Source organism: Mustela lutreola, chromosome 13 (genome assembly GCF_030435805.1).
Source record: "Mustela lutreola isolate mMusLut2 chromosome 13, mMusLut2.pri, whole genome shotgun sequence".
Classification (NCBI taxonomy): Eukaryota; Metazoa; Chordata; class Mammalia; order Carnivora; family Mustelidae; genus Mustela; species Mustela lutreola.
Window position 1 is genome coordinate 59,677,033 of NC_081302.1, and position 19,036 is coordinate 59,696,068.

At 34.2% G+C, this 19,036-nt stretch overlaps 1 protein-coding gene across 1 annotated transcript in view; it reads left to right on the plus strand.

The window, feature by feature from the left end:
- Positions 1-19,036, plus strand: part of RB1 (RB transcriptional corepressor 1) — a 166,290-nt gene that overhangs the window by 15,643 nt on the left and 131,611 nt on the right. The window contains exons 3-4 of the mRNA XM_059144350.1: positions 12,526-12,641; positions 16,189-16,308. Of these exons, the coding sequence (XP_059000333.1) occupies positions 12,526-12,641; positions 16,189-16,308 (236 nt within the window). The remainder of the gene's footprint in view (positions 1-12,525; positions 12,642-16,188; positions 16,309-19,036) is intronic.

A 19,036-nucleotide genomic window follows, 5' to 3' on the forward strand; every position in this document is an offset into this window, starting at 1 on the left:
TCCATAGGATTGAAATGACCATTGAGATTATTATGGGCTTCCAAGTGTGCTAGGTTGTCAACAGGAGTTGCTTTGAAATAAATGGTTAAATAATCTGTCAGCAAATTACTATTTTTCCTTATTTATACTCATTTTAATTTTAAAGATGTGGTATTCATAATTATTGATGTTCAGGTTGGTAGTTATTTCTCTCTTTTATATTAAGCTATAAACAGATAATCAAGTTTATATGAGACTTAGGTATTTAGGAGAGTTTTGAAGTGAATTATTTTATCAAACATTCTTTATCCTAGTCCTGCTTTAATTTATCTCTTTTATATGTGCTTTGATTTTCTCATCATGCAAACTATTTTTTTAAGGTTAGTTGAATCAGAATCATATTGCACTCAAAACTACCAAACATTAATTATTAGCTTCACCCACCTTGGCTCTGTTTCAGAAAGTCTACCAAACTTTTTAAAATTAAGTTTGTTTATTTTTCCTAATTTTATTCAGACATAAAAGCCAACAGCCAATGCTTTTTATCAACATAAAGGTAAATTATGTTACTATGCTGCATTGAATTCTAACAAAAGTGACAAATGCCCATTCTAACAAGTGTCTTCCTCACAAGGGCATTGTGTAACTGGATGGCTACTTTATTAACTGAGGCTTTATTGAGAGTAGACATATGGGTTTTCTTAAGTTTTTTTAAATATTGAAAAATTTGCCAGATTATCATTTTATGACTTGGAACCCTAGAAACTCCCAGACATAGGACTTTGATGATCAGTGATCTCTTTTGGTTCCCTTCCAATTTGGGATTCTTTTATTCTAATGCCAACTCATTTATTAATTTGATGTTTTCCTTTTTTCAAGTAGAATATGCAGTATTGGAAGAAGGAGTTGGTATGCAAACTTTGGAAGATACCTTTTATCCATAAAATTCAATCTGAGTTGTCAGAATGATCTCTCTTCTCAGTGTATTTTAACCTTGTTCCTAAGAGTGGTAGATATTAGTTTCATAGATCTTTTACAGAAAAGCCAATTAATTAATAGCTGTTTGCATTTGATGGCGGTTTTCTCTCCTATATTGTTATGTCTTCTCGGGATCATCTTTGGGGCTTTGACTCAATAAACTAAGCAAACAGCTTGACCAGAAACCAAGTTCCAGGTCAGTCATCTATCACCTGTTTAGAAAATGAGTTCTGTAGTATCATTTCTTTGTGTGAGTTACTCTTGCTTGTACTCATTAGTTGTTACCAATGTATGAATGGGAGTTGAAGAAACTATAGTAGAACTAGTCTTACCTTATACCTTGTATTGGTGATTGAATTGATGCTTGTTTTTCTGAGCGTACTAAAGGGGAAAAAAAGCTATTCCATTCTATATTGGGGTATAGCTATTAGTACTGCTTTTAAAAAAGAAATACATACTTAATGCCAAGTTAGTGCTGGATACTTCACTAAGCTCTTGGGGGTATAGCAATGAATTAGGTAGAACTGTTTTACCTTCCAGATGTATATATAGACTGGTTGAGATATGGACAAATAAATAAGTAAATCACAGTTCAGTTGAATGTTTAGATATTCCTATCCACTGAGTTCTGTAGAAATTCTTAAGGGAGGAAGCCCCATCTCTTGGGCAGTGGGTCAGGTAAATCTGAACTTGTTAGGTACTTATTTTTCTGGTAGTGGAGTCAACTCTCTCCTCACAAGGGCATTGTGTAACTCCATGGCTGATTCACCTGTTGTTTACTCCTGTGTGTTGTATCACAAATGTGATTGAGTATAAGTAAGATTAGCTTTTGCATTCCTTTTCTTGGCTAAGCCACTCTTGATTTTTACTTCTGAGCACATCAAAGAACGTATTTAACACTAACTGCTGTCAGCCATTATTACACAAGTGAGAGAGGTGGGATTTTCTGACATATTGGTCTGTTATCCCTTTGGTTCCTACATATAACCTTGATGAGGAGGAAATCCAAGAGTAGAAGATAAAGACAGCTCTTATTGCCTCCAGTCCTCTATTATATTATTATATTCCTGTAATATATTTAATTTGTAACCTTACTGTTAATCACTGGTTACAATCCTATGAGTCAAGAGTAAGGACATATCCTACTGACTGTGAGTTAGAAAGTATATTTCTTTTTTAAAAAATATCTTATTTCTTTATTTGAGAGCAATAGAAAGAGAGGGAGTGAGCACACACAAGCAAGGGGGATGGGCAGAAGGAGAGGGAGAAGTAGACTCCCTGCTAAGTGTGAAGCCTGAAGACACCCCCCCCCCCCATCTCAGGACCCTGAGATCATGACCTGAGCTGAAGTTAGATGCTTAATTGACTAAGTCACCCAAGTGCCCAAAAGCATATTTCGTATAGCTTATTTTCATCTTGCCCATGGCTAGTATTTTTTTTTTAAATATTTTATTTATTTATTTGACAGAGAAATCACAGGTAGGCAGAGAGGCAGGCAGAGAGAGAGGAGGAAGCAGGCTCCCCGCTGAGCAGAGAGCCCGATGTGGGGCTTGATCCCAAGACACTGGGATCATGACCTGAGCTGAAGGCAGAGGCTTTAACCAACTGAGCCACCCAGGTGCCCCAATGGCTAGTATTTTTAACTTTCAAAATTCAGTTTAAGGGCGCCTGGGTGGCTCAGTGGGTTAAGCCGCTGCCTTCGGCTCAGGTCATGATCTCAGGGTCCTGGGATCGAGTCCCGCATCAGGCTCTCTGCTCAGCAGGGAGCCTGCTTCCTCCTCTCTCTGCCTGCCTCTCTGCTTACTTGTAATTTCTCTCTGTCAAATAAATAAATAAAATCTTTAAAAAAAAAAAAATTCAGTTTAAATTCATGTTAAGTTACGGTAGGTAAGATAATTTTCTGATGCCACCAAGATGATTTGTGTTACCACATGGTGGAGCTCTTTTGTAAGTTAGTGCATTTTAAAGCAAGTACGTGCCATCATCAACTGGGGGTTATCATTAGGGTGGTTCAAGTGCACTAAACTAAATGCTACCTTAATAGGTAGCCTTTTCAAATGTTGATTGTAGATTTTGATTTAAACTGTAAGATAGGTAATTAATGTTTTAATATCTTTAAGATTTTTCTCTTTAGTATTCCTACTTTTTCTGTTTATTGCTTTGTATAAATTTAGCACTTATTTATTCATTTTTATCTAATTTATTTATTTTTAAGGTTTTATTGATAGAGTGCAGGTGTGAGCACACAAGCAGGGGGAGCAGCAGGCAGAGGGAGAGGAAGAAGAAAGCACCTTGCTGAGCAGGGAGCCTGATGCAGGGCTCAATCCTAACACCTTGAGATCATAACCTGAGCCAAAGGCAGAGGCTTAACCGACTGACCCACCCAGGTGCCCCTAGAACTTTTAAATTTTACTGACTTTCCTACTATAATTGTATTAATTTAGAAAATGTATCTAGGAATAATGAATAAAATGAAAATCATTTGTAATCCTACCATGTAGAGATAATAATTAGCATTTTGATATATTTTTGCTTTCCCTTTTTAAAAATTTTCACAAAATTATAATCAAAATATACTCAGAATTTTGAATTTTGGTAGGGGTTTTTTTCCTCTTAACATATCTTTGACATTTTCCTGTTTCCTTATAATCTTTGAAATATTTTAAGGGTTTTAGATCATTGTGTGATAGAGCTCCATTACAATTTATTTAAATATTCTATTTTAAGATATTTAGGTTTTCCCACTAATTTTGTTCTTACAAATAATTCTTTAAACTCTATTACACTAAATCTTATTTTCATAATTTTTATTTAAATTTTAGTTATTTAACATACAGTGCAGTATTGCTCTCAGGAGTAGAATTCAGTGATTCATCACTTACATACAATACCCAGTGCTTATCACAACAAGTGCCCTCTTTAATACCCATCACCCATCTAGCCCAATTCCCACCCACCTCCCTATATCAATCCTGTTGGTTCTCTAGAGTTGTTAAGAGTCTCTTATGGTTTGTTTCCCTCTCTCCTTTTTTCCTCTCCTCCAATATGTTCATCTGTTTTCTTTCTTAAATTCCATATTTGAGTGAGATCATGTGGTATTTATCTTTCTCTGACTGATTTATTTCTCTTAGCATAATGCACTCTAGCTCCATCCACATTGTGACAAATGGCAATATATCATTTTTTGATGGCCAAATAATATTCCAGTGTGTTTGTATGTGTGTGTTTGTATACACACACCACATCATCTTTATACATTCATCAGTTGATGGACATTTGGGCCCTTTCCATAGTTTGACTATTGTTAATAATGTTGCCAAAAAGATCAGGTTCATGTATTCCTTTGAATCTGTATTTTTGTATCCTTTGGATAAATAACTAGTAGCACAGTTACTGACTCATAGGGTAATTCTATTTTTAATTTTTTTGAGGAGATTCCATGCTGTTTTCCATTTTATATTACCACAAACAGTGCAGGAGGGTTCCCCTTTCTCTGGATCCTTGCCAATGCCTGTTGTTTCTTGTGTTGTTGATTTTAGCCATTCTGACAGGTGTGTATCTCATCATAATTTTGGTTTGTATTTTCCTGATGATGAATGATGTTGAGCATCTTTTCATGTGTCTGTTAGCCATCTGGATGTCTTCTTTGGAAAAGTTGTCATTCATGTCTTCTGCCCATTTTTTTTTTAAAGATTTTATTTATTTACTTGAGAGAGAGAGAGTGAGAGAGAGCACGAACGAGGAGAAGGTCAGAGAGAGAAGCAGACTCCCCATGGATCTGGGAGTCCCATGCGGGACTCGATCCCGGGACTCCAGGATCATGACCTGAGCCGAAGGCAGTCGTCTAACCAACTGAGCCACCCAGGCGTCCCTTCTGCCCATTTTTTAACTGGATTATTTGGTTTTGGGGTATTGAGTTTGGCAAGTTCTTTATAGATTTTAGATACTATCCCTTCATCAGATATGTTGTTTACAAATATCTTCTCTCATTCCATAGGCTGCCTTTCAGTTTTTTTTTTGTTGTTGTTGTTGTTTCTTGCACTGTGTAGGAGCTTTTTATCTTGATGTAGTCCCAATAGTTCAGTTTTGCTTTTGTTTCCCCTGCCTCTGGTGATGTATTATACTAAATCTTGATTAAACTCTCCAGATACTTTCATTGGATAAATTCTTAGATATAAAACTGAACTCCTAAGGATCTTGATCATATTATTAAAATGTCTTTCAATTGTTACTCTTTTAAGGTTCAGTCTTTTCAAAATATGTTTGTTGGAAAGTAGCATTTTTTTCTTTTGCAGAATGCTTATTCCTGTCCTTGCCCATTTATTTTCTTTTGGCTGGGTAAGAATTATTCTCTGCTTTAACCATTTTTGATGTCCTCTTCTAAGCCCTTTTCATAATTATCAACTAAATTTTATAGAAAACACGTAGGTTACAGATTTTAGTTGTAAATTGCTATTGGAAAATAAGCTGTGGATCTTGAGAGAGCAATCAGGGCTGGAAAGCAGGATAAGATATGCTAATCATTTGTATGGAAATGGTAGGGTTTGCTGTGGAAGCAAATGAGATTGCTGAGAAAAACACAATATGGTGGAAAAAAGTCTTTGGAGTTGGGAAACACTGAAAAAGTTGTGAGAGAGAAAGAAATGAGAATGTGGATATTAGAGTGTTTTAAAAGGTAAGAGAAAAAGTTTCATTGCATCAGTGTCAGATGCCACATAGAGGTCTTTGTGGATAAACCCAAAAAAGGCCATTTAGTTTGGAAAGACAGATCTTTGAAGACCTAGAGAATAGCCTCAGTATAATAGTGCCTGTGTAGTTAGCATATGTGTTCAGTGGATGTACTGTGTGTGTCCTGTGAGAGTGTATGGTGAGTGGGTGTGTGAATAGTGAGAAGGTAAAAGGATTGTATGTGAAGGGAGGATGGTAGCTTGATAAGGTCCAGACGTAGAGATATGGGTCATTTTTGTTTTTAAGGTGATACAGGCTTATTTGTAACAAAAGAGAAAGAAGCTTTTAGAAGGAAAACTGTTAGAGAAATTACAAAAGATAGAGGGAGTAATGAAAAAGCCACCAGCTCTTGAAGGAGATGAGAGGCAATGAGATCTGAAAATAGGTGGTAGAAAGACCTTAGAGTTGTTAATTTGAGAGTGGAGGAGAATGTCCATTTGTAAAGATCAGAAGAGAAGAGGAATTTAGAGATGAAGATGCAGAGACATTTTGAAGACTGGGAGATATGATAATTAGAAAGTATTTGATGTAGAGAAGAATGTTGAAGCTTTAGGTATTGTGATTCTTTAACCTTCTAAAATAAAATAAAAATCAAGAATACAGAATAGTAAAATAATTAAGAATACTCTTGGTGGGGTGATAAGATTAAGGATCTCATACTGAAAATGTTAGGAACATCAATGTAGGAATATAACAAGGAAATATTCTCAAAGGAATGGAGCAATACTAAATTGAGTGTTAGGAAACTTGGGTTTTAGTTCTGTGGCTTTGACTGGCTGTATTGCACAAGTCTCAGTTCCAGTCTTTAATTTCTTAATTTGCAAATGAGAGGTGAATCAGGTGACCTTTTCAGATTGGAAAATCCTGAACCAAACTAAAAAAGAACAAAACATGTAAAACCACATTAGTCAAGACATTATAGTATTGTTGAAAAGAAAGACAAGCTGGGCAGTAGAACAGACCAGAGGATCCATAAATAGAATCCACACATATATGCTCAGTCTTTGTATACAAAGGTTTGAAGGTAATTCAGTGTAGGAAGACTATCCCTCTCACCAAGTGATGTTGGAGCAACTGAATGGATATTCACATACAAAGAATGAACTTTGATCTCTGCCTTGTAACACTTATAAAAATTAACTTGATTTAGAGACCTAAACTTGTAGAAGATGACATGGGATATATTTGTTTGGAATTTAAGAAAGAAAACAGATGAACATATTGGAGGAGAGAAAAAAGGAGAGAGGAGAACAAACCATAAGAGACTCTGGTTAAGCAGAGATTTCAAAGATAATACCACGAAATACCAAGATAATACCATGAAAACATCATCCATAAAAGAAAAAATAAATTGAGCTTCATTAAAATGAAAAACTTATGCTTTTTGAAATACATTGTTTGAGAAAATGAAAATACAAGTCACAGAACAGGTGAAAATTTTTGCAAAACACCTATCAAAGAATTTGAATCCAGAAGTATAAATAATTCTTACAGCTTAATAAGACAAACAACTGAATAGAAAAGATTGGAAAAGACCTTTTACCAAGGAAGAGATACAGATGTTAAGTAAGATTTGAAAAAACAGTCAATGTCATTAGTCCTTGGGAAAATGTACCACTACACACATATTAGGATGGCTAGAAAACCAGCAACAAACATTGGAAAAACAGTTTGTTGGTTTTTTATAAACTTAAACTAACATTTAACATAGAACTTAGCTGTTCCCCAACTAGGTATTTGCTCAAGAAATGAAAACATATATCCATTTAAAGACCTATAGTTGAATATTTAGGGTTAAGGTTAGTAGCATTATTTATAACATATGTACTCAAGTCTTAGAATGGATAAACAAATTGTGGTATATTCATACAATGGAGTACATTCAGAAATTAAGTGGAATAAATACTGATAGATATAATAGGATAGATAAATCCTCAGAAGCTTGCTAAGTGAAAAAAGCCTGACAAAAAAGACTACAAACCATATGATTCCATTTGTATGACATTCTGGAAAAGGAATTAAAATCGGTTCAGTGATTGCCTGGGGCTAGGGGTCATTAAACCTTATTTCCTAAACGTACACACACACACACACACACACACACACACATCCATTATTCCCAAGGTTGGATATTTATGGTATAGAGAAGATCAAATAGTGAGTGGTATTGAGACCACTATGGTGTAGTGGAATGAGTGCTAGATTCACTGATAATGGTAATGCTGCTGCTGATAATTAATTCTGATTCAGTAGGTACAATGCCAGGCACCAAACATTACTTAAGAGCATTCTCACTGCTAATTTTTGTGGTGATTCTATGATCAGACACTATTACTGTCATTACTATTTTCATAGAAATTGAGTCTTTATTGGATTTAAACAAGTTGCCCACAGTTACACAACTCAAATATGCATTCAAACTCTTGAGTGTTTGACACCAAAATCCATGTTCTTAAATAAGAGAATGTAAGTTCCAGGAAGATACAGAATTTTTGTTTTTGTTTTTGTTTTCACCATTGTATTCCCCAGAGTCATAACCATGGCAGTTGTATAATGAATATTTCTTAAGAAATTTTTAGAGATGTCAAAATTTGGAGGATACTAAAAAACAAAAAGGAAGTATAAAGAAGCCTATATGAAGGTAAAGATGATTTTAGTGTAGTTTAGTGTTTAAACTGATGCTTTTCATTTAAGCATTTATCATATCAAATGACTTTGTGTTAAATTGTGGTGTCTATGTCCTAATATAATCTGCTGTTTTAAAAAGTGAACAAAGTAATTATAGAGTAGGATTCTGTAGTTAATTCTAATCTTTCTGGCTTTGTAAATTTTTTCCATCTAGCAAATCTCGGTGGCAGCTAGGTATAAGATCAGACTAAGTCAGTGTTATTGGTTATAACTAAACAGACTAAGTCAGTGTTATTGTTTGTACCTGTTGGGGTGGGTGTGTGTGAGTCCAGAAAGTCTACTTCTAGGAGTCTTCTATTTGGAAACTGATCATTTGCTTTGCATAGATACACAAAAATATTTGCTTATAAATGAATAATCTAATTCATCTCATCTGTTATACGGTTCTCTCTGACATATTTAATATTTAATGGTCTGAAGTTTAAAAGTAACATTTATTTTTCTTCCATAGATAAATGTGTATGAAGAAGAAAAAACACTTTATCCAAAAAAGAATTAATTGAAATGTAGCTAGAACAATAGCAACAACAGCAAGCTTTACAAATCTCTCTGAAATAATAGTCATATGTTTTGCTTGTAGGAAAATTCCTTAGGTCCTTAAAAATCCGAACCTATTTATAGAACATTTCATTCAGGCATTTTATCATTTCAGTGAATGTGTGTTGAATTGTGTTGGCTATGTCTTAATAAAATCTGTTGTTTTTAAAAAATGAGCAATGTTCTCCTTTTAATAACTTTACTTCATTTCTCAACTTTTAAAACATTTAAAAAAAATTACAGTTCCTGGAAGTACACATATTGAGGGCAGTTAGGTTTAACAGGTGATAGCCTGAGAGCAAGGAAGCAAACCAAAAATCTAAGAAATTAGCACAAAAAATTATAAAAAGTAATGTAGTGTGGGGGTTATTTATTATAGGGACAAACAACCTTTTACCTCTTAGTTGTTTCTGAGAAATTAACCATATTAATATAAGCACATACACAAAAGTTGATGTTCATTTTATTAAAACATACTTATTAGTCATTGTAACAGTTGAGCTATATAGACTTTGTTCATTTTGAAATAAAGTTATTTAACATAGTTTCAAAAATCAAATTTATTGAAGCATAATTTACAGATACTAAAGTCAACCAGTTTTGAGTGACTAGTTCATTAAGTTTAACAAATGCATTCAGCCATGTAATTACCACCATAAATTAAGATATAGAAATGTTTGGTTACTCCAGAAAGTTTTCTCCTTCTCCTTTGTAGTGATTCTTCACACACCTCCATTCCTGTTCCTATGCAGCCACTGGTCTACTTTTTGCCATTAAAAATTAATTTTCCCTCTTCTAGAATTTTGTAGGAAAGGAATCCCACAGTATACAGGATGTACCCTGTTTTCTCTGGCTTTTTTTTCTCCATGTAGTAATTTTGAGATTTATCTATGTTGTGTTTATTTGTACTTTTCCTTTTTATTGTTGAATAACATTCCATTATATGGATATACCACAGTTTATCTGTTCACCTGTTTTTGAATATTGGGTTGTTTCTAGTTTTTTGGTTTTTATGATTGAAGCTGCTAGTAAGATTCATGTACAAATGGAAAGAATTCCACTTCTCTTGGGAGAAATCCGTCTATCTGGGAGTGGTATTGCTAAGTATTACGGAAAGTGTATAGTTAATGGTATAAGAACTTGCCAAACTTGTTTTTCAGTAGGGTTGTACCATTTCACATGGTCACCAGCTGTGTCTGAGTATTCCTTGCTCTACATCCTCATCAAACTTTGATATTGTCTTTTTAAATTAATAATTTTAGTGGATGTATATTTATAAGTTTTAAAAGATTTGTATAGAAATGCAACAGATATCTGCATATTGTGGAATTTAAGAAACAAAACAGGCAAAGGAAAAAAAGAGACAACCAAGAAATACACCCTTAACTATAGAGAACAAATTGATGGCTACCGAGGGAAGGTAGGTGGGGGGCTGGGTGTGAAATAGGTGATGGAGATTAAGGAGTGCCCTTGTCCTGATGAGCACAGGGTGATGTGTGGAAGTGCTGAATCACTATATTGTATACCTGAAAGTAATATAGCATTGTATGTTAGCTGTATTGGAATTAAAATAAAAAATAAAAATATTTTATTTTTTAAGTAGCTAAAATTAAGGAGAAGTTTAGAGTTGGATAATGATAAACTTTTTGTTGTCAATGAAATTTGATAATCCAGGAACGCCTTGGTGGCTTGGTTGGTTGAACATCTGCCTTTGGCTCAGGTCATGATGATGGGGTCTTGGGATCCAGGCCCATAATGGGCTCCTTGTTTGGCTGGCAGCCTGCTTCTCCTTCTGCCTCCTGCTCTCCCTGCTTGTCCTCACTCTCTCTCTGATAAACAAACAACTAAAAATATTTTTCAAAATTTGATAATCTAGAATAATTTTTTAAAATATTTATTTATTTATTTGAGAGAGAGAGAGAGAGAGACTGTGAGCTGGGGCGGGGGGCAGGGGGAGAGGGAGAGAGAGAATCCTGACCCTGATATTCTGACTTGAGCTGAAACCAAGAGTTGGCTGCTAAACTGACTTAACATCTAGGTGCCCCAGAATAATTCTTTTCTTAAAGCTTATGTATAATTGAGATTTCAAAACAATGTAAATTTGTATCACATACTTTTCAGTTCTATTATAACATCCAATTAAGAGTAAGCAAATTGTTCCAATTTTGTAATAGAACATCAGATAATTTGGTATTTCTTTTATTTTCAATTTAATGTAATCAAATTTTATCTATAAAACATACATATTTAGAAAGTAATACATATTTTTAGGGGAAAAGGTAATGATAGTGAAATTATAATAAAAGTATTTTAATGATAATCATAGCTACCACTCATCAAGTACTAATTATGTCAGGCATTATGCTAAGGGCCTTATGTTGTATAATTACATTTAATTCTTACTAAGTGAGATATTTATTATTATTTCCACTTCACAAAGAAAGCAATAATGGCACTGAGGGATATGAATTTCACAAGGTTAAAAAATACCTGAGTCCATAGATTATTTTAAAAATGAATGAATCAGGGGTGTCTGGTTGGCACAGTGAGTTAAGCGACAGACTCTTGATTTCTTCTCAGGTCATGATCTCAGGGTCCTGGGATTAAGCCCATGTTAGGCTCTGCCATCAAGAGGGAGTCTGTTTGAGGATTCTTTCTCCCTCTCCTCTGTCCCTCCCCTGCTCACATATCCACATGTGTGAGCTCTCTCTCTAAAAATAAATGTCTTTAAGGACACCTGGGCCCTAGTAGCCTAATGGATAAGGCATTGGCCTCCTAAGGGCACCTGGGTGGCTCAGTCATTAAGCATCTGCCTGTGGCTCAGGTTCTGATCCCAGCCCCACATCGGGCTCCCTACTTGGTAGGAAGCCTGCTTCACCCTCTCCCACTTCCCCTGCATGTGTTCCTACTCTTGCTGTGTCTCTCTCTGTCAAATAAATAAATAAAATCTTAAATAAATAAATAAATAAAATAAAAATAAATGTCTTTAAAAAATAGAAGTAAATCAGAGCAAAAAGAGGATAATTATATAAGAGAGTAGCCTTGTTTTTTAAAAAAACAGTATATATAATAAACTCGAAAATCTTTTAAGTTGGCTATGAGGACATTGGATTATTTAAAAATGAAAGTGTTGGGGTGCCTGGGTGGCTCAGTGGGTTAAGCCTCTGCCTTTGATTCAGGTCATGGTCTCAGGGTCCTGGGATCGAGCCCCACATCGGGCTCTCTGCTCAGCCGGGAGCCTGCTTCCCTTGCTCTCTGCCTGCTTCTCTGCTTACTTGTAATCTCTCTGTCAAATAAGTAAATAAAATCTTTAAAAAATAAGATAAAATAAAAATGAAAGTATTTACTTCAGAGAAGACCCTAAATTTTTCACCGTAAGTTGTAATTTAACTTTTGTGATCTTTTTAGTATTTTTTTTATTTACAATGTAAAATTTAAGTGTTGTTGATTAGTTTAGAATTAAATGCTTTAGAGTATATGCCATCATAAGGATTTAAAAACATTTATTTATATTGAATAAGAAAAAAATTATCATATAGTACAATTTTAATATGGTATCCAGTGTGTGAATGATTAATGAAATATTTGAATTTTTTTTTTTTTTTTTGTACGCAGGAAGGTTATGTTCAAAGGAAAAAGGAGCTATGGGGAATCTGTATCTTTATTGCAGCAGTTGATCTAGATGAGATGCCATTCACTTTTACTGAGCTACAGAAAAACATAGAAACCAGGTAAAATTTCTTATATCAATATAGGCCTCTGCCATCAAAGAAAAGTATTTCTGAACTTTCCTCTTAAATAGAATTTAGGGAACTAGTGAGAAATGCTAAAATTAAATAACACTTAAAGGACTTAGGTCAACCTAAGTCTCCTTCAACCTAAGGCTCATGGAGCCTTAACGAATGTGTTATTTATGATATAGTTCCTCAAGAATTTTGTATCCTGGGAAATTTTTCTTTTTCTTTTCTTTTATTTTTTTTAATCCTGGGAAATTTTTCATCATGTCTCCCACTCTCTAGAACTTTCTAATTGTAGCTATTGAGGAAGTGGAAAAAAAGAGCAAGGGTTTGTAAAGTAGGGTTATTAGATTAAAATTTTTATAAAAGTTGTGGGAGTCTAGAAGAATTTAGTTAACATTTATTAATGTTTAATATTACTTAATGTAACACATGCATAAGTATATACTTTTTGAGACTGTATATCCAGTTGAGTTTCCATAATTACTCAAATAATTGTTGTTGAGCTTATAAACCTTATACTTATAAGAAGAATTTACTAATTTGTTTCCAATAATTCCTGAATGTTATCTTGAGCAGCTTTGTGCAACATCTAGTCATTTCATTTGCAGCATTTTACAAAATGTAACAGTAAATAATTTTACTAGAAAGATAGTAGTATATATTTCTTCTTGGATAAAATTATCTAGAATTAAACATAATTAGTATTTTATTTAAGTGAGGTAAATTGCTGCATTTTTCAGTGACTCTTTCTTACTACCTCTAAATAAAATGTGGAAACAAAGAACTTGTATAGTCATATTTTAGCTTACTGAATTAGAAATAGAATCTCAGAGATTTCATTAAAATTTATACAAGTAATTATATAGGTAAATTTCTGCGTTAATTTATATTATATGTTATATAAGTAATTTCAGTAAATCCTTTTACTGAAAATTATATAAGTAAATTTCTGCATTAATTTATACATTCATGCAGTAGATGTTTCAGTGGCCCAGAGGACTGAAAATGATATGAATGTTTTGGTTAAGATGGAGCGGGTTTAATGGGTATCTGTTGTTTTATAAGCTAAATGACCTAGAGCAGATGGCTTAGCTTTATTGTTTCAGTTCCTCATCTGTGAGCTACTTTATAGAATTATGAGAATTAAATGACTTATAATGAATAGAAAAGTAAGTAGTTCATGTAATCTGTGCTTATAACTTAACCATAGGTACTGATGAGGTCTTGATCTCTTTCCTAGTGTAGACCACCCCTCCATGCCCTTTCCCTGCAAAAAAAAAAATAAATAAATAAAGGAAAGAAAACTTATAGAGCTGTTAGGCTCTGTGATACTGTGCTAGATTCTAATGATATAGAGGTGAGAAAGAGTCTCTGACTTTAAGAAACTCATTCCAGTGGGAAGGGTAAAATTAAACAGATGTCTGTAATACAGTGTTACAAAGCTATTTCTAGATTACTAAATGAATATGACAGAAAGGCTATTACATCTTTTATTTCTAAGATGAAAGAATTTTCCTGGCAAAGTTTTTCCTGAATTTTTTTTCTGAATGGAGCAACAATTATAATTGGGCATGTCATAAATAATCTCTGTACAATAAATACAATAATATATTCATTACAGCTTTTTCTTAGGTCATCTCTTTGTTCTAATAACTATCCAGGAATGGTATCTAGACCACTGCTGCTTAAATGTGCTTTAGTAAAGGACTTTTTTTTCAGTATGTCATGGACTGACATTTAAAAAATAAATAATATAAATTAATTACCAGAAAAATGAAAGAAAAAAATTATACTAACTGCAGGACCAAACTTTTTACTATTATATTCAGCAGGCACGACATTAGTGTTAAATTGCCATAAAAGTTTTTAAATGCTTACTCTGAATTTCTGTACTTACTTACTTGTGGACGGATAATAAGACATATCAATCCATAGAGCAGTACTGTAGAATAAGTAGTTATTTTAGATTTGCGTGTCTTAATCATGGCTTTTTATGCCTGCCTTTCCTCTCTGTAGCCTTCCCTCTTCTCTTCTTTCCTTCAGAGGGGGGCTGCAGAAGGAATAGAGTCTCACTTAAGTTACCCCTAGAAAAAGGTGACTTTGTAGTAATAATTCAGTTTACATGGTGTCTCATAGGTATTGCCATATATCTCATAAAAACTGGAACTGAGCGTGCTTCTTGAATAGATGCTTTTTTGAGTTTTTTTTATTTTTCTTTGAAGGTATCTAGACATTTACTCCATTCTCTTTTCTCTTGTGAGCAGCATCATGAACATCTACTCCATATCATTTCTACTTCTTTATTTGCTGTTCCGTGTAGCTTGTCATGGCTGCCTCAGTCCCTTCTATGTCACAAGTACTTTAACAACTGTCTCTTGGGTTCTTTGTTCACTGCTGATTAGCTGAAGCTTCTATTTTTACAGTTCTTGAGATGAATGTCTGAGTGGTCCCGCCCATTTTTTAGAATGAATCCTATAATTCATTAGTTGCTGGAGAGCATATGGGAGGGTCTGGTGACTACCCTTGAGTTCATTTAGCTGTTTTGGTATAATTCCAATTTGTGTGTGTGTGTGTGTGTGGTGCAGTTGATGATTGCTGTGTTTAGTGCCCTATTTTTTATTAGCAAAAAATGGATGTATTAATATTTCAAACAGATTGATTTTTATAGAAAACAATAAAAAATGATTTAAAGTCATTATTTAAACAACCTAAAAATTTTAATCAGTTTTTCTTTTCCCTTCCCCAATAATTCAGCCCTAAAACCATTAGTGGTTGAAGAAAGTACGTATGTGCATCTGTGGTAGGAGAGAGCATGGGGTGCAGAGAAGAATGTTAGAGCCCAAGTGTGATGAGGAGGGCATTCATATGGATATGGTTGGGGATGAGGGCCCTGAAATGGCCTGTTTGGTGTACAGTGCCAGAGACCAAGCAGGGTGTGTGAGTAGCCAGACCATATGTGAAGTGAATGCAGTCTGGGCTGGGGAGTCAGAACACTACTAGGGTGAGGAAGCTGTCCATATGGAGGGGTCGGGGCAGTCTAGGATGGGGAGTCAGTCTGAGCAGATGAGAGTGCCCACGTTGGAGAGTGGGTAACTTCAGAGATGGAAGGTAGCTACAGGCAGGGTGATTAACTAAGTGAGTAAATAAAGATAAATGGATCACAGCTTTCTCACTGACAAAGAAGAGTTATAGATTTGGAAAGGGAAACAGTATGTTGGAATTGGATAAATTGATGTGAACTTATGGTTTTCAAAGCATATAGGCAGGTGTAGAAATAAATATGTATGTATGTGTCTATCATAACAACCTTTTTTTTTTTGGTACAAATAGATGTAGGCATAGGTATACACATATAGGGTTGAAGGTAGTTGATTTTTACTCTTCAAACTAGTAAAATACAAAAAATAATTCCTTCCAAAGAACACAATAGTGATTTGGTATGGAGCTAATAAACTTCTGGATTAAAATGTCTATGCTTTGAAAATGAAATGAATTTTTTTCAGTTACAGATTCACTTTTTCTATTCCTTTCTTTGTAGTGTCTGCAGATTCTTTGATTTACTAAAAGAAATTGATACCAGTACCAAGGTTGATAATGCTATGTCGAGACTGTTGAAGAAGTATAATGTATTATGTGCACTCTACAGCAAATTAGAAAGGTAAAGTGAAAGTTTTATTAGGATTATGCCCCAGTTTTGCATGTTACTGTCAATTAGATTCCATCTGGGAAATATAGTAAAGTTATTGGTTATTACCTCTTAGATTTGTTCCTTTTGCTATTAGTTTTTTATTGGTTCTTAGCTTTCTTATTTATCTAATCATATGCATTCTGAATGTTTCCTCCAAAATTTTTATACTGTCCTTTCGTATTTCTCATTTGTTTTAACAAACTTTAAGACTTTAATCTTCTCTACCAGAGACTTCCAGTTTTCAATGGAAGAGTGACCTAAATGTAAACTTCTTCCTAATGGAGTTACTTAGTTCAGAAAAAGGAAAGCGTGCTGGAGTAGAAGGTATACACGACCTATACTACCAAGCTATGATTTGTATTCTCAGTGGTAGTTTAGGAGACTTTTCATTACTGTTTAACTGGGAGAAAGATGAAATTCAGATAAACTTGGGTTAGGTTTTTTTTTCTTTTTTTTTTTTTAAGGTTTTATTTATTTATTTGACAGAGAGATCACAAGTAGGCAGAGCTGGGGGCAGAGAGAGACAGGGAAGCAGGCTCCCTGCTGAGCAGAGAGCCCAATGTGGGGCTTGATCCCAGGACCCTGAGATATGACCTGAGCCGAAGGCAGAGGGTTAACCCACTGAGCCACCCAGGCGCCCCAGGTTAAGTTTTTAGTACACTTTTCATCCAGTTCTCCACTGCCACTGGTAAAATGCCAAGTGTGGCATGTGGCTGTTACTTTGTTTATTTTGGAGCTCATTTCACTTGGTTGAGAATATATAAGATTTAATACTTTAGCTAACCAAACAATTGTAAAGAGAGAGAAGAGAAGAGGCATGTCCTTAAATATTCTGGGGAGAATGAGTATGTAGACAGAGCTGGAGACATATACATACATATCCTTCTCAGAAGGATGCTTCTATTTTCCCTTTGCTTCTTTTTGGTTGGTATGCCACTAAAACTTCAGTGGTGTGACAGAGGATAAGAAAAGTGAGAGGAAAAAAATCAAGATTGGCCTAGGGCTTTTGAGGGAATTTTTCTTATTCCTCATTTTTAATTGTAATAAGGTCATATTGGCCATCATTATTTTATTTTGTCTTTTCTTGAGTAAAGTCTATTTGCACAGGAAAAAAAGGATTTTTTTATTATAATAAAAATTAATTTGTACAAGAAATGTAGACTAATTATAAAGCACCTGGAAAATACAGAAAAGCGTATACAAAATATGAATCATCCTAAATTTTAGTACTGGAGATAACTAGTTTTCATGTTTAGAATATTTCTTTCTTTTGGATATTGTTTTATGTAAATTATGTGGTATATATAATTTTTTCCTTCTTTCTTTTTTTTTTTTTAAACCTAACTGGAACTTTTCTGAATGCTTTTTTCCCTTAAAGTTGTTTATGGCATTTTAACTCATATCTTGGAACTTAATCCTAAGAATGTTATCTTAAATACAAAAACACTTTAGAGATTTTTTTTCACAATATTACTTAAACCAATGAAAAGCTGGAAACAACCTATTTATACAGTAAAGAGTAAGATATAAATATAGTCTAAACACTAAGTATTATAAAGGTAAAATAAAATTTGCTGAGGAATATTAACAATCTGCAAAAATGGTTATAATATTAAATATAAAATTTGATGAGGACTAGAACAGTATGAGAAAAATGCTTCTAATGCTGAATAAATAAAGCAGGATATACTGTGCTTATAACTGCAGAAAGAGGTTGTATTTATTGAATAAAGTAATGTATTGACACTAATGTTTTGAATGACAGTAACTAGAAAAGAAGTAAGTACCAAAATGTTAACCATGGTTTTGTATGAGTAACTTACATTTCTAAAGAGGATATGTTACCAGTATAATAAATTAAGCAAAACTGTCTCTAAGCCAATATTTAAAAAAAATCTATTCTGGGGGTGCCTGGGTGGCTCAGTAGGTTAAAGCCTCTGCCTTCAGCTCAGGTCATGATCCCAGGGTCCTGGGATCGAGCCCCGCATCGCATCGGGCTCTTTGCTCAGCAGGGAGCCTGCTTCCTCCTCTCTCCTCTCTCTCTGCCTGCCTCTCTGCCTACTTGTAGTCTCTGTCTGTCAAATAAATAAAATAAAAAATCTTAAAAAAAAAATCTATTCTGTAAAGACTAGTACCTCAAAATCCATTATCATCAGGTTATTTCTAGATACAGAATTTTAGTGAGAATGACTTGGAGTACAGTCCTGATTTTTTTTCCCTGCTGTAATAATTTTAATTAGATACTTCTAGGTTTTTTGCTTCGCTATCTGAGATCAGAAATCTACTTGGATATTTATTTCTGTTTTACCTCTTTACCCTTCATACTTTCTAGTGATACATTGTATTTACAATTCTTTTGGGGGCTAAAGGAAGTTAGAAAAGAAAGAAAGTCAAATATTATATGGGTAATTCTGAAGTATTTGAGTTCTTCCTATCCCCTATGCCCTATGTTTTTTTCTTTAGACCAGTGTAAAACACTGGCTATTTCAGATTAGTAAGTAGAGTTCAGAATTAGAGTTCACAAAAATTCTCTCTACAACAGTCTAGTATGATGCCCTACCAAAAAAGAGCGGCTCTAGTACGGTTTAATGTTGAAGAAAAAGGAATCTTTTGAGTCCGACAGATTCGTATTCTACTCTGGGCTCCAACATATACTGTAAGATCTTGGACCAAGTGAGTTACCTAACTTTAGTGCTTA